The 13,614-nt window shown below is 46.1% G+C and overlaps 1 protein-coding gene across 1 annotated transcript in view; it reads left to right on the top strand.

Moving 5' to 3' along the window:
* The first annotated feature begins 4,812 nt into the window (after positions 1-4,812).
* The window catches only part of PARVA (parvin alpha), a 180,669-nt gene continuing 171,867 nt past the window's right edge, over positions 4,813-13,614 (top strand). The window contains exon 1 of the mRNA XM_061440769.1: positions 4,813-5,311. Within this exon, the coding sequence (XP_061296753.1) occupies positions 5,056-5,311 (256 nt within the window). The 5' untranslated portion in view covers positions 4,813-5,055. The remainder of the gene's footprint in view (positions 5,312-13,614) is intronic.

Here is a 13,614-nt window from a genome sequence, read left to right as displayed (position 1 = left end):
TCAACATGAAGGACGTTCCTATTGCTGCTTATAGTTGCAAACTGTTCATTCTCATTCTTGTATAACATTCCATTGTCTGACTATTCCAATTTATCAATTCAACTGTTAATAGGTGTTTAAATGGTGCTGCTATAAATTTTCTACAACATGTATCCAGGTAAACAAATGTGCTCATTTTCTTGGGCATAATCCGGATTGAGATTATTGATGATAAGGTAAGTGGGGTGTCCAGTGAGTAGGAACTATCTTGACTTGACTTTATTGATTATGGAAATGAACATACAGAAAGGGTAGATATTTGTCCAAGGTCATCTAGCCACTGAGCCAGGACTCGAATGTGGGTTCTTTTCTCCCAGGGCAGTTGGCTTAGATCTAGATTTTGAAGAAAGACTGACTAGAGAGTTAGTAGTCTCTCAGCAACACACATGTAACTTATGAGCCGTCCTCATCATCTAGCCACTGGATAAGATGAAACCAATGGCCAAGCATGAGAGAGGCAGCTAGCTGGTCAGTGCAGCCATAAATGTAAAAGCCAAGTGAGACTGTAGTGAGCTGGTGCAGGTCCTTCTTTGCATCTTATTAATCAAACAACAGCCTGAGGTGTATGTCCCTGATTAAGCTAGATATAAATTCAGCCTACTTCAGTGCCAGGCGCCATGAAAGCTGCCTTCCAATATATTACTGATTTAATTTTGAACAAATTCATATCATAAGGATATGATATCAAATTCTGGCATATGAATTGCCAGAACAATTTATATCCATAAGGACTATAATATCAAGAGAGTATATGAAATCTATAAGAAAACCACAATAATTTAGAATAGTGTTTTTCACACAATCCACAGTGAAGTTTCAATCCATTGCAGATCAATATTTTTGTAATATACAATAAAAAGGAATAAATGTAAAACTGCACTGTTAAATTGTATAGAAGTTTCTAAACACTCTCAGTTTCTATCTTTAGATTAGGACTAATAGCAGTTTGCATACAATACTGGTCTTCAGACTACACTTTGAATAACGTTGATTTATAAATAATTCACCATCCATTCAACCTGGGCTTTCAAGAGAGATTGAGAATTATCTAAGAGGCAGAAAATTTGAATAAAAAAACAGCTGCGCAATTTTGAGACCTTGGAGGCCATTCACACCCGTATAGGTTACTGTCACATTTTAACAGGACTTTATCAGTCCTTGCCTTTATCAACATAAACTATTCCAAAAAATTCTTGCACAGAAAGATAAAAGGTACAAATAACTTCATTGTTTAAGGACTTCATCCACAATCTCATTGAAATGAACATAAAACCCTTAAACTTTTCAATAGATAGCATTAAAGACTATTTACTCTCCGAGACACTTTGAAAGTCTTACTTCGTGTCCACCAATCCTAAACTAGTCTATCACAATCCTTAGTCAAAATTAATCAAACACTATGTCAGGAAGCAACAGTTAGAACTGGACATGGAACAACAGACTGGTTCCAAATAGGAAAAGGAGTACATCAAGGCTGTATATGGTCACCCTGCTTATTTAACTTATATGCAGAGTACATCATGAGAAACGCTGGACTGGAAGAAGCACAAGCTGGAATCAAGATTGCTGGGAGAAATATCAATAACCTCAGATATGCAGATGACACCACCCTTATGGCAGAAAGTGAAGAGGAACTCAAAAGCCTCTTGATGAAAGTGAAAGTGGAGAGTGAAAAAGTTGGCTTAAAGCTCAACATTCAGAAAACGAAGATCATGGCATCTGGTCCCATCACTTCATGGGAAATAGATGGGGAACAGTGGAAACAGTGTCAGACTTTATTTTTCTGGGCTCCAAAATCACTGCAGATGGTGACTGCAGCCATGAAATTAAAAGACTCTTACTCCTTGGAAGGAAAGTCATGACCAACCTAGATAGCATATTCAAAAGCAGAGACATTACTTTGCCAACAAAGGTTCGTCTAGTCAAGGCTATGGTTTTTCCAGTTGTCATGTATGGATGTGAGAGTTGGACTGTGAAGAAAGCTGAGTGCCGAAGAATTGATGCCTTTGAACTGTGGTGTTGGAGAAGACTCTTGAGAGTCCTTTGGACTGCAAGGAGATCCAACCAGTCCATTCTAAAGGAAATCAGTCCTGGGTGTTCATTGAAAGGACTGATGCTGAAGCTGAAACTCCAATACTTTGGCCACCTCATGCGAAGTGCTGACTCATTGGAAAAGACTCTGATGTTGGGAGGGATTGGGGGCAGGAGGAGAAGGGGACGACAGAGGATGAGATGGCTGGATGGCATCACTGACTCGATGGACATTAGTCTGAGTGAACTCTGGGAGTTGGTGATGGACAGGGAGGCCTGGCGTGCTGTGATTCATGGGGTCTCAAAGAGTTGGACATGACTGAGCGACGGAACTGAACTGAACTGAACCCTCATTGAATGATCTGACTTAAACCAGATTTCAAAACTTATAAATATTCCTACTCTGCTCTTCCTCAGTCCAAGATGCTACTAAGACTCTACCAAGGTGGGACTCTCCTTACCATAGCATACAATGAACTCATACAATGAACTTTATAGCTTATTTTGCTGGTATTTCCTGGGAGCAAGCATCCAACAAGCAAAACTTTCCTTTGTTTCTCCATTTAGTCTTGCTCAGTCATTTCCAAACCTCAGTATGCATAAAAATTACCAAAGAGAATTGTATATACAAAAGCATGCAGGAGCAGTTAAGAGATCTCCATGTACAAATCTGAGCATGTTGTATTTAGAACTTAAGCCCTGCATGCAGAGATTAGCAGTTGGTAAAGAATAGAGAACCATAGAACTTTTGAGTTGAAAGTGATTCTAGATGCCCGAACATCAGTACCTGAATCAACTACATCAAAATCCCCTGATGTAATTAATCCCTATTTAAAAAAAAAACAAACCCTATCCCTGGTTTCACTTCAGATGTACCGAATCAGAATTTCTAGAGCACAATCAGATTTGGGAACCATTATGCTCTTCTACCACATCATTCTGTAGATGAAGTAAAAGACTCCGAAATGGAAGTAAACTTGTCCAAGATATCACAGCTGTTGAGCTGTGTGTCTCATGATTCCTTGATAAGAGTTTCAAGGACAGAGAGCAAATTTTGGCGATGTTGAGATTGCCAAATCCTTACCACTAGACCACCACGGAGCATTTGGAGATGTTGAGAAATGGAATATTTTCTGCCATATCGTTAAACAAGGATGTCACAGTCACCAGCAGCGCATGGGTGGTGAGAGGGTGAGCCTTGAGGGAACTCAGGAAGGAAAGAATACCTGTCTTCTAGCAGCCATCAGACTGCAGTCACTTCCTATGGTGGGCTCTGAAGAAGATCAGTCATCTAGCAGTATCTACTAGATAAGAGGAAACAGATAAAGTATAATTTTCAAAACAGGTAAAATTATGACTCTTAAGCAAAGACAAGAAGAACACTGAGAATCTGCTGACCACCTTGTTAAATTTATGTTCTCAGGAATTGTTAATCGGTTCAAGCACAAGCAGATGGGTTATTACAAGGCTTTAGGAGCATGTCCTAGGAAGGAAGCAGAAGTGTTCCTCCTAAGAACTACAGGTGGGCCCTTGAAAGAGGTTCTAAGTCCAGGCAGCTACTCCCAAGGTTCTTCATTATTCGGACCACAAGGTTTCTCCAACACACTTATTTGTTCCACTGTTTTGCTTCTCTACTCATCAGTATGAGTGAGAGCTAAGTCACTTCAGTCGTGTCTGACTCATTATGACCCCACAGATTGTGGCTCGCCAGGTTCCTTTGTCCATGAGATTCTCCATGCAAGAATACTGGAGTGGGTTGCCATGTCCTCCTCCAGAGGATCTTCCCAACCCAGAGATTGAACCTGCCTCTCTTATGTCTCCAGCATTGGCAGGCGGGTTCTTTACCACAAGCGCCACCTGGGAAGTCCAGGCATCAGCTTCCCCCTGGCTACAAATGGATGCCCCCCATCTGGAGTCTGCATGATCATCACCAAGTGCTGGACTTCTGACAACAGTGTTTAGCTTACATCAGGTTCTTGATGGAGACTATCTGATTGGCTGTTCTCCAGTCAAGCATTAGGGCCCTTTGAATCATGTGATCACTCAGCATCAATCAGCTGTAGCTACTTGAAGGAAACAGTTTGGGTGGGTGGGTGTGTATTTGTGGGGGGAGGAGAGAGGTGTGTATGTGTGTCAGATTCAGGCAGGGGAGTCCAAGGGAGAACCTCAACTTGGCCAAGCACTATAAAACGTGCCTTTAATCATTTCCAGCGAGAGTCTGAAATGCGGACATTTGTGCCCCACCCCCCACCCCGTTAGCCCAAATGAGTGTGGCTGTCACTGTTGCTTTCAATTAGGCAACATAAGTGGGGGGCGGGGGGCGGGTTGGAGCCCCCACAGGAGCTGATGACCACATCTTCCAATGCATGTCTCCACCTGCATTTGAGATCCTCCTTTGTACAAGCCACTGAGCTGCTAGAAACACGGATGCTTCTAGGTGTTGACGAGTGCTCATGACCTTCAAACTTCCCACTCTAGAAGGGGTTGAAGAGGAGGTTGATAGCCATGATAAGAGCAGAACAGTTGGATGTGCTGTTCGGGTAGGGCCCGAATACATTTCGGTTCACTTTCTTTCCGGAGCAAGCTCATTCTTTTTCGGGGGCACAAGAGATGGGCCCAGTAACTACACTTAGAAATGCAGCAGGTGAAAAGCGAGCTCCTCACCAAGCAGCCGGGCCAAATCAGCGCGAGGCAGAGTAGCAGGTGGGGTCGGTTCAGCAATCACTGAACTCGGGGCTGGAGCGAGGACGTGTGCCGATTGCAGAGCCGGGGAAGAGCGGCCTCCAGGCTCCAAGGCTCCCAGGCCGGAGGCTCACACACAGCGAAACAGATGAGACCCCACGTCCTGCCAGGCGCAGGTTTGGGGCATCCTCCCTGCTCCCAGCAGCAGCGGGCGCGGGCCCCGAGCGCTCAGCTCCTTGCAGGGCGGAGGGCGGCGCGAGGGAGGGAGAGAGGGAAGGGAAAGGCGAGCGTGAGCTGCCTCGAATGCTTGGAATAATTCCGCTTCCGTTTGGAAAGCCGCAGCCTCAGTCCCGCCGCGCCCGCCGCGTCCGCCCAGCGCCAGCTCCGCGTCCCGACCGGCCCGCGGCTGCCCGCTCTGCCGCCATGGCCACCTCCCCGCAGAAGTCGCCGTCTGTCCCCAAGTCCCCCACTCCCAAGTCGCCCCCGTCCCGAAAGAAAGATGACTCCTTCTTGGGGAAACTCGGAGGGACTCTGGCCCGGAGGAAGAAAGCCAAGGAGGGTGAGTGCGGCCCGGGCAGGGCCGGGAACCTAGGGGCCGGAGCTCCGGGGGTTGGGCGGGAGCGCGCCGCGGGTGCCCGGCGCCGGGGAGGGGGGCGCGCGGTGGCGCGGGCGCGCGCTGCCCGGGAACGTCTCGCGGGGCCAGTCCTCGCCGCTGCCAGGCTCGCTGTCGCCAGGGCGCTTGCCCTCCCGGGCCCCGAGGCGGTCGGGTGGGGCGGCCCGGGCCTGGGATCAGAAAGCGCCCGCGCTGGGCCAGGGGCCGAGGAGGCGGCCGGGCCCTCCTGCCCGGAGGCGACGGCCTCCCCTAGGCCCGAAGTCCCCGCCTTCTCCGCGCCGAAGGCTGGCAGTTCCCAAGTTTCTGCTGAAACTTTTCTGGGCGCCTTCACTCTGACTTTTTGCCTTCATTGGTCTTTGAAATCAGATCTTTTCCTAGTATGCGGTTGCAGTCTTGGCCTCCTGGAGCTTTTGTCTGTCCCCAGGGCCAAGCCGGGCTCTGTAAATGCGTAGATCAACACCAAATGTTTGTTGAATGAATGAGTGGAGCGGTGGCAGTCTTCAGTGGTCCCACCTTGTGAAAAATGATAAACTCGCACCCTAGGAGAAAACCTCGATTAGACACACGCACACTGTAGCATCCTGGGCTCTGACCCTTCTGTGAACTCTAGTTAAGGCCTCTTGCAAAAACCATTTCCTTTTTCCCATCAGGGTGAATTGAGGAGAACTTACTTTTTTTCCAGGACAGTTTACATGTAAAATATTTTGTCCCGTGGCAGATTTTACATCCTGTTTTTTGTTTTTGTTTTTTTTCTTAATTGAAGTATAGTTGATTTACAATACTGTGTTAATTTAAGGTGTACAGGATAATGATTAAGTATTTCTGCAGATTATATTCCGTTATAGGTTACTTCAAGATAGTAGGTATATTTCCCTGTGCTATACAATATATCTTTGTTGCTTGTCTATATGTAATTGTTTGTATATGTTAATCCCATACCTCTTATTTGTCCTTCCTCCTTCCCTCTCTGGGGCTTTCCAGGTGGTTCAGTGGTAAAGAATCCACCTTCCAATGCAGGAGATGCAGTGTAGGGAAGATCCTCTGGAGAAGGAAATGGCAACCCACTCCATTATTCTTGCCTGGGAAATCCCATGGACAAAGAAGCTCTGCTGGGCTACGGTCCATAGCGTCAAAAGAGTCAGTCCTGCCTTAGCATCTTCACCACTGCCATGCTGTTTTCTACAGTGGCTGCACCAGTTTACATTGCCACCGGCAGTATATGAGAGTTCCCTTTTCTTCACATCCTCTCCAATAGTTGTTATATGTAGCACCCTGATTGTTGTTTTGAGCAATGAAGTGACGGTTTGGGAAAAGGCCTAGTGATTGGTGTGAAGGTAGAAGTTGCTTAGTTAAAAAAAAAAATTTTTTTTTCAGACTCCTTAGTGGTTTGGGAATAAACCTTTTTAAGTTAGTGATGGTGATATGTAAAATAAGCTTCATGTTCCTGACTTAACTTAAACCATGAAAACTCAGTGTTGAGAATTATCAAACATGACACAGAGAACTAGACTTCTGATTATCTATATTGAATTGAGAAGCAGCAAAATACATCCCTAAAAATGTTTCCCCCGAGTGTGGTTACTTTGGTAAACCACTGTGGAATAGTGTGCTTTTGTTGTTGTATGGTTGCTAAGTTGTGTCTGACTTTGTGACCCCATGAACTATAACCTGCCAGGCTCCTCTGTCCATGGGATTTCCCAAGCAAGAATACTGGAGTGGGTTGCCATTTCCTAATCCAGGGGATCTTCCTGACCCAGGGATCAAACCTATGTCTTCTGCCTTGCCAGGCTGATTCTTTACCGGTGAGCCACATATATTGTGCAATACATGTGGCTTGGGGAGTGTTTTTCTAGGCTATCCCTGTAACTTTCCTATGGTGTTCTCAATATGGGCTCTCCAGCTTGAGACTGGGCAACTCAGAGTTACTGAAGCTCATGACCTATCAGAAGTGCTCACCCCACTTTGCCAACTCTTTAGAAAAGTTTACTTTGTATTGAGCCCAAAGTTGGTTTCTCTGTATCTGTTACTGTTCTATTCATGCAGCCAGGGGAGTGGGATGGTGGCTCTTCACTTTCTCCAAGTGGACCTGCTTTGTGGAGTCCCTTGACCCTTCCAAACATCCTCTTTTCCTGTAGCTGGTTCTTGCAGATGAACTTCATGGCCCTCTGGTTTCCTGTCTTTTCAGTTTCAGTCAGAGTCCCTACAGGAAACACAGGAACAAATTAGTTGCGATTTTAAAACTAATGTGGTAAAGAACCTTCTGTGTAGGTTCTTAGGTTCACCTTTCAGAGTCTCCTTGCTAAAGGGTCACTTTTCACCTTCCTTCCTCCAGATCTGTCTTCAAGGCTTGCTCTTTCCAAGAACACCATCCTGAGTGGTATCTGCCAGCTGAAGGTGCCCTAAATTAGTCCTGCAGCAATGGTTATTCCTTTATTTTATCCACTTATTAATTATCCTTAGAGTTTTTATATTTTGTCTGATGCCCAAACTGTACCCTTTTGGTTCCCATAGGCTGTCCAGTATAACTGGGGAAGTAGATGTTTGGTTTCTAGCATGAGAGGAAGTCTCAGTATTGCTGAGCAACCCTTCTCTCCTAATCAGCTTGCATCCTCATTTTCCAACAGACCTGTTTAAACCCTTGTCACTCAGTCTCTTCCCCAGACTTTGAGATAGAAAATTCAGTGCCAGATCTAGACACACACCCTTCGTCCACAATTTTTGTTAAGGAGATATGTTAGCATTGCTTTGCCGTCTTCCCAGAGTATTACAAGATGCTCTCTGCATTGCATGCTCCCATGTAACTTGCACCTTTCTGGTAAGACAAACAGGTACTGTGCTTGCAAATTTCTCCTCTGACACCACTCTTATGAAAATAATGATAAATAATAGCTAATGCCCCTTGAGGAAAAGAATTAAGTGCCAGAACTTTTGGAATTTTCTTCACACCCCCTACCCCCCAGTCCCATCTATATCTAAACCTGTCCTTTCCTGTTCCGTCTTGTCTTAGTCCCTTCCAAAGAGATCCCTTCTTCCCTTGCTCAGGAGGCCCTTCATTTCCATTCTTCCCAGACTCAGTGCAGCCATCCCCTTTCTCTCATACCCCCAGTCTTTTTCATGCTGCTTCATCCCCCTAACACCTGCAAGTGTGCTCGAGTCTTTGCCATTTGTAGACACTCTCCCCATGCTGGTTTCCTCTCAAAGCTGCTCAGCAGAGGCCTTGGAAGAGCCATCTGTACTGGCTCCCCCTTTCTTAGCTCCTAGTCACTTCCCAGTGCCCTATACCCATTCTTTCACCAATTATATATTGAGTTGCCTACCATGTGCCAGGCATTGCGCTAGGTACTGGGGTATGGCAGGGAAAGAACACACAAAAATCCCTGCCCTCACAAGCTTGCCTTCTAATAGGGAAGACAGATAACAAACAAGACAGTGAGTGGGTAAAATTTGTGTGTTATGTTATAATGGTGATTAGTGCCGCAGAGCAAAATAAAGCAGGGAAAGGGGAGATGGAGTGTTGTGGGGTGAGGCAGGGGGGATGGTTGGCAGTTTTAAGTAGGGTGGCTAGAGAAAGCCTCACCAAGAAGGGTTTACTCTGGTAAAGTCCTGAGGAAGTGAGGGAGAGCCGTATGTGTATCTTGGAGAAGAGCACTGCAGGTGAGGGAATGGCCGATGCCAAGACCCTGAGATGGCAGTGGGCCTGGTGTATTGAGGACAACTGTGGAAGGTGGTGAGGTCTCAGGGGTACTTAGAGTGAGGGTGGGGACAGGCTGTGTAGGGTCCTGGAGGCCTTTACTCAGTGACATGGGAAGGTATGAGAGATTTTTGTGCTGAGGAATAGCATGATCATGCTTCTGTTTTAACAAGATGGCTCTGATGGTGATAAGTGGCTAAGGGGGCAGGGTTGCAGCAGGGAGATGGTCTGTGAGGCCACTGCAATGATCCAGCTAAGCCGTGGTGGTCTGGTGCTGAGTGGTAGCAGTGGAGGGGTGATCATTCAGTTCTGGATATAGTTTGAAGATATAGTGGATAGGATTTATTGAAACACTGGAAGGGAAGATGAGAGAGTAGAATCAAGATGACTCCAGGGTTTGAGTTTGAACAACTGGAAAGGTGGAACTGACTTAGCTGAGTTGGAGAGTTCTACAGGAAGAGCTGGTTTGGAAAGAAAGGGCAGGGCTCTGTGTTGGATCCATTTAATTCGAGGTGCCTCTTGGATTTCCCAGAGGCCATATTGAGTTCACAACTGGTTTTAGGAATCTAGTCAGGAGAGGGATCTGGGCTGGAGACACTCTGTGTAGGTGTATTTAAAGCCCGGAGACTGAATGGGATCATCAAAGGAGCACAGGACATACAAGAGGTCTAAGGACTCTCCAACATGTAGAAGGTGGGGAATGCAGAGGAACCAGCGAGAGAGGCTGGAAAGGAGTGGCCAGGATGATAGGAGGGAAACTGGGAAGGTGTGGACTCCTAGAAGTTGATTGGAGAATTTATTTCCATGGTTTACACTTCACTGAATTGATGCTTTTGAACTGTGGTGTCGGAGAAGACTCTTGCCTTGGACTGCAAGGAGATCAAACCAGTCCATCCTAAAGGAAATCAGTCCTGAATATTCATTGGAAGGACTGATGCTGAAGCTGAAACTCCAGTACTTTGGCCGCCTGATGCAAAGAACTGACTCATTGGAAAAGACCCTGATGCTGGGAAAGATTGAGGGTGGGAGGAGAGGGGATGACAGAGGATTAGATGGTTGGATGGCATCACCGACTTGATGGACATGAGTTTGAGCAAGCTCCAGGAGTTGGTGATGGACAGGGAAGCCAGCTGTGCTGCTGTCCACGGGGTCGCAAACAGTTGAACACGACTGAGCGACTGAATTGAACACTTCACTGACTAATGTCTCCAGAATCCACTGCCTCCTTATCAGTCCTCATTCTACTTGGGCTCCTGGTGGCATTCGTATTATTCAACTTTGTCTTTCCCTTAAAATTCTCCTCTCCCTAGATCTTATCCACAATGAATTGTTCCCTGTGCCTTTATTTTATTTTTTGGACTCCTTTTCAGGCTTTCAGTATTTGTTTCCCTCGCAGCAGTATTTCCCGGGGACCTGCTTTGCCCTTTCTTTCTATTTCCCCCTCCATGGATTCTCTTTCCCAATCCCATGGTTTTGGCAACTACCTGCCAATTGATGGTTCCCAATCCACATCTCCAATGCAGATCTTTCATCCGTATCCAGATTCATCTTTCCCCTGTCTCCTGGGTGTGTCAGGGATGCTCAGACTCCGCATGCCCGTGATGGAATTATTGTGTGTCCCACTGGCCCAGATCTGGTGCTTGTCTTTAAGCATTCTACCAGCTGAGGTGGAAATGTTGCAGTCATCCTGTTTCAGAGGTCAGCATCTTTTTTTTTAAGAGGCAGATGGTAAATATTTTAGATGTTGCTGGCCCTCTGGCCTCTATTCAGCTCTGCCTTTGAGGCCACAGATGATAGGTAAATGAACAAGTGCGGTATGTTTCAATAAAAACATAGTTATGGACATTGACGTTTCACTTAATTTCATAATATTCATATTTTTCATATTAATTCATAATTTCATAAATTATGAATTTCACATAATTTTCTTATGTCAAAAATATTCTTCTTTTGTCCTTTTTCAGTCACTTATAAAACGTGAGAATCGTTCGTCGTACTGGGGCTGTGCAGAATCAGATGGAGACTGGATATGGCCATGGCCGTAGTTTGCCTGCCTCTGCTCTGTTTCATCCCCACCCAATCATCTCTCATGAAGTCCTGCTGATTCTGCCAGCTAAATATTTCTGTTTTGATTCAGACCGCATTGTCTTCTTCAGGATTGCACATTTTGTTAAACTTGAGCATCTTTAGTCTCCACCTAAAGTATTGCCGTAGCCAGCCCACTAGTCTCCCTGGCTCTGGTCCTTTTTTGTTCAAGCCACGCATCATCCTTTTGCTGATATGTTGTTTTATTTTTAAGCACAGAGATGAAATCTCCCCAACAAAGTCCCTAGCATGGCATTCAGTCCTTCACAGTGCTCTGTGGCCTACCCTCTTTGTCTTAGTCGTCTTCATTTCGTTTTCAGAAAGGCTCGTTTTAGCCATATGAAACTGCTCTTCATCCCCCAGACACGTCATGTTCTTCGACGTGTTTGCACCTTTATACATGCTGTTCCATGTTTCTGGAATGACCTTCTTCCCTTCTCTATGCAGCAAACTCCTATTCAATCATTGAGACCCAACTCAGATATCCCATCCTGCTTGAGGCCTGCTATAGATCCGATAGGAAGAGTGAGATACTTCCTTCTCTGTGATTCCATACTACCTTGCCTGTGTACGGCGGCATGCTGCTTTGCCTCCCTTGTGGCTGTGCATGTCACACTATGATGAGAGTGCTCTGGGCCTGTCCTGCCTGCTATAGCATTTAACACATAGTGATATTGCAATTTCTATGGAATGAATTTCCCCCTATTTTTCTTGGTGAAAACAGCCCACCACTAACTGGCTGTGTAATCTTAAACAAGTCTCTTCCCCTTTGCTCATTTCTAACGTAAGTGATTAGGCTAAGTAACCTTTTGGGCCCCTTGCAGGTCTGGTATTCGATGACTTCTGAGCTCTCATTTCATCAGGCTTCTCTCAAATTCAGTTTTATTGTCTATGTCGGGTGGTCTGGGAGTGACATCATCACAAAGACCTCTTTCTTTCCTCCACTAATGAAGGCACCTCTGTGTCGGGAGGAGGAGATGGAAACCAGGATAACTGGGCTGCAGCCCAAGGACACCTCCATATTAGGAATCTGTCTCCTTGTCTCAGGGAATATCTCCATTTGGTCAACAAGCGCAGTTCATAATTATGTTTTAGCCATTAGTACAGGAGGAGAGATGAAATCCTGTAAACATTTGTAAGTGTCTAAAATCTCCACTCGCTGTCATGGAAAAAAGAACACAGTTGGGGAAAGTTATGACAATTTTAATAATAAAAGACTTCAAAAATACGTTACAAAATAAAAGTAAAATCCTTTAAAAATGTAAACCTTCTGTTACATGTTCAGTATGTTCTGTAGCTTTGCAGTCAGTGGGAAGCCCGGATGAGGGCTTTTCCCTGAGGACCAGGGCCCCCGGGACAAGGTGGCCTCATTCCTCCTTTTCCATCTTCTCTGCAGACTCCAGAGGGCAGGCGTTGTTTATGCTGCTCATATCGTACCCCATGTACCCGGCACAGCGTTGGCACTTAACAGGTGCTCTGTAAAACAGTACTAACTACCTGAACTGTCAGTGAGAGTAAGATGCCCAGGTTACTTTGAACTCTGCTCTAAGCTTTGATGACTCTTCTGGTGCTCTGATTCCACCCAGGCCTTCACTTCTTGCCCTGTGTGAGGGGTGGGCAGGGGGCAGGGGGAGGGAGCTTAGAAAACAGCCTCCTCTCTCCCCTCAGGAATCTCCTTACCCTTTCGTGGGAAGACGTCACTTAGCTCTGTTATTTCACAAACACACAAAGGCCCCTGAGACTGGAGGAGTGGGTCCTAGAACCAGTGGGCATGGATTGGTCAGTGGCAGCGGCAGCAGGGAGCCTGAGAGGAGGCCCACTGGTCAAGGGTGGTGACAGGCCAGTGTTCTTTGTTTTCATACAGAAAAGCTTGCTTTGTGGAAATGACATTTCACATGTTCATGTTAAAGTGCTTAAAGGAAGAAAGACCAGAGGAGAAATAGCTATTTGCAAAGTTTGGGGAAGATGAGAGCAATGTTCAGATGGAAGCTCTTGCAAGAGAGATTCGGAATCCCTTTCATTCCCCCGAGTCAGCCCCATCCCCTCACCCTGTTTATCCCTTCTAGCTTCATTTACGCACTAAGTGAGAACTCAGGAAATCTGAAAATCAGCCAGGGGCCTACCTCTATCACTGCAAGGGAGCTCCAGCACGACAACTCCCCCGACTCCAGCCCACCAGGAGAAGGACCCTCCCTGAGCCCAGCCTCACTCCTGATCACCGTCACTGCCACCTCGTTCGGGCCTGGGACAGCTGTCTGCGTGGTGTGCGATCACTCTCGCCTGCGTTTGAAATCTGGCTCTATTAGCATTTCTAAGTGATAATTCTGTTTTCTCTGAACATACCCCCCTGCCACAGCCTTAGAGAAACCCACTTGTGACTAGTGTCGTTGGCTTTCCTTCAAACCAGCCTTAGGGAAATGGCTAGGCCATGGATGGAAGAACCAGTGAGCTTAATCAGTTTAAACTGATATTA

The sequence above is a fragment of the Bos javanicus genome, chromosome 15 (assembly GCF_032452875.1).
Source record: "Bos javanicus breed banteng chromosome 15, ARS-OSU_banteng_1.0, whole genome shotgun sequence".
Taxonomy (NCBI): domain Eukaryota; kingdom Metazoa; phylum Chordata; class Mammalia; order Artiodactyla; family Bovidae; genus Bos; species Bos javanicus.
Note: the sequence above shows the minus strand (reverse complement) of the source record. Positions and strands in the feature narration are given on the sequence as shown.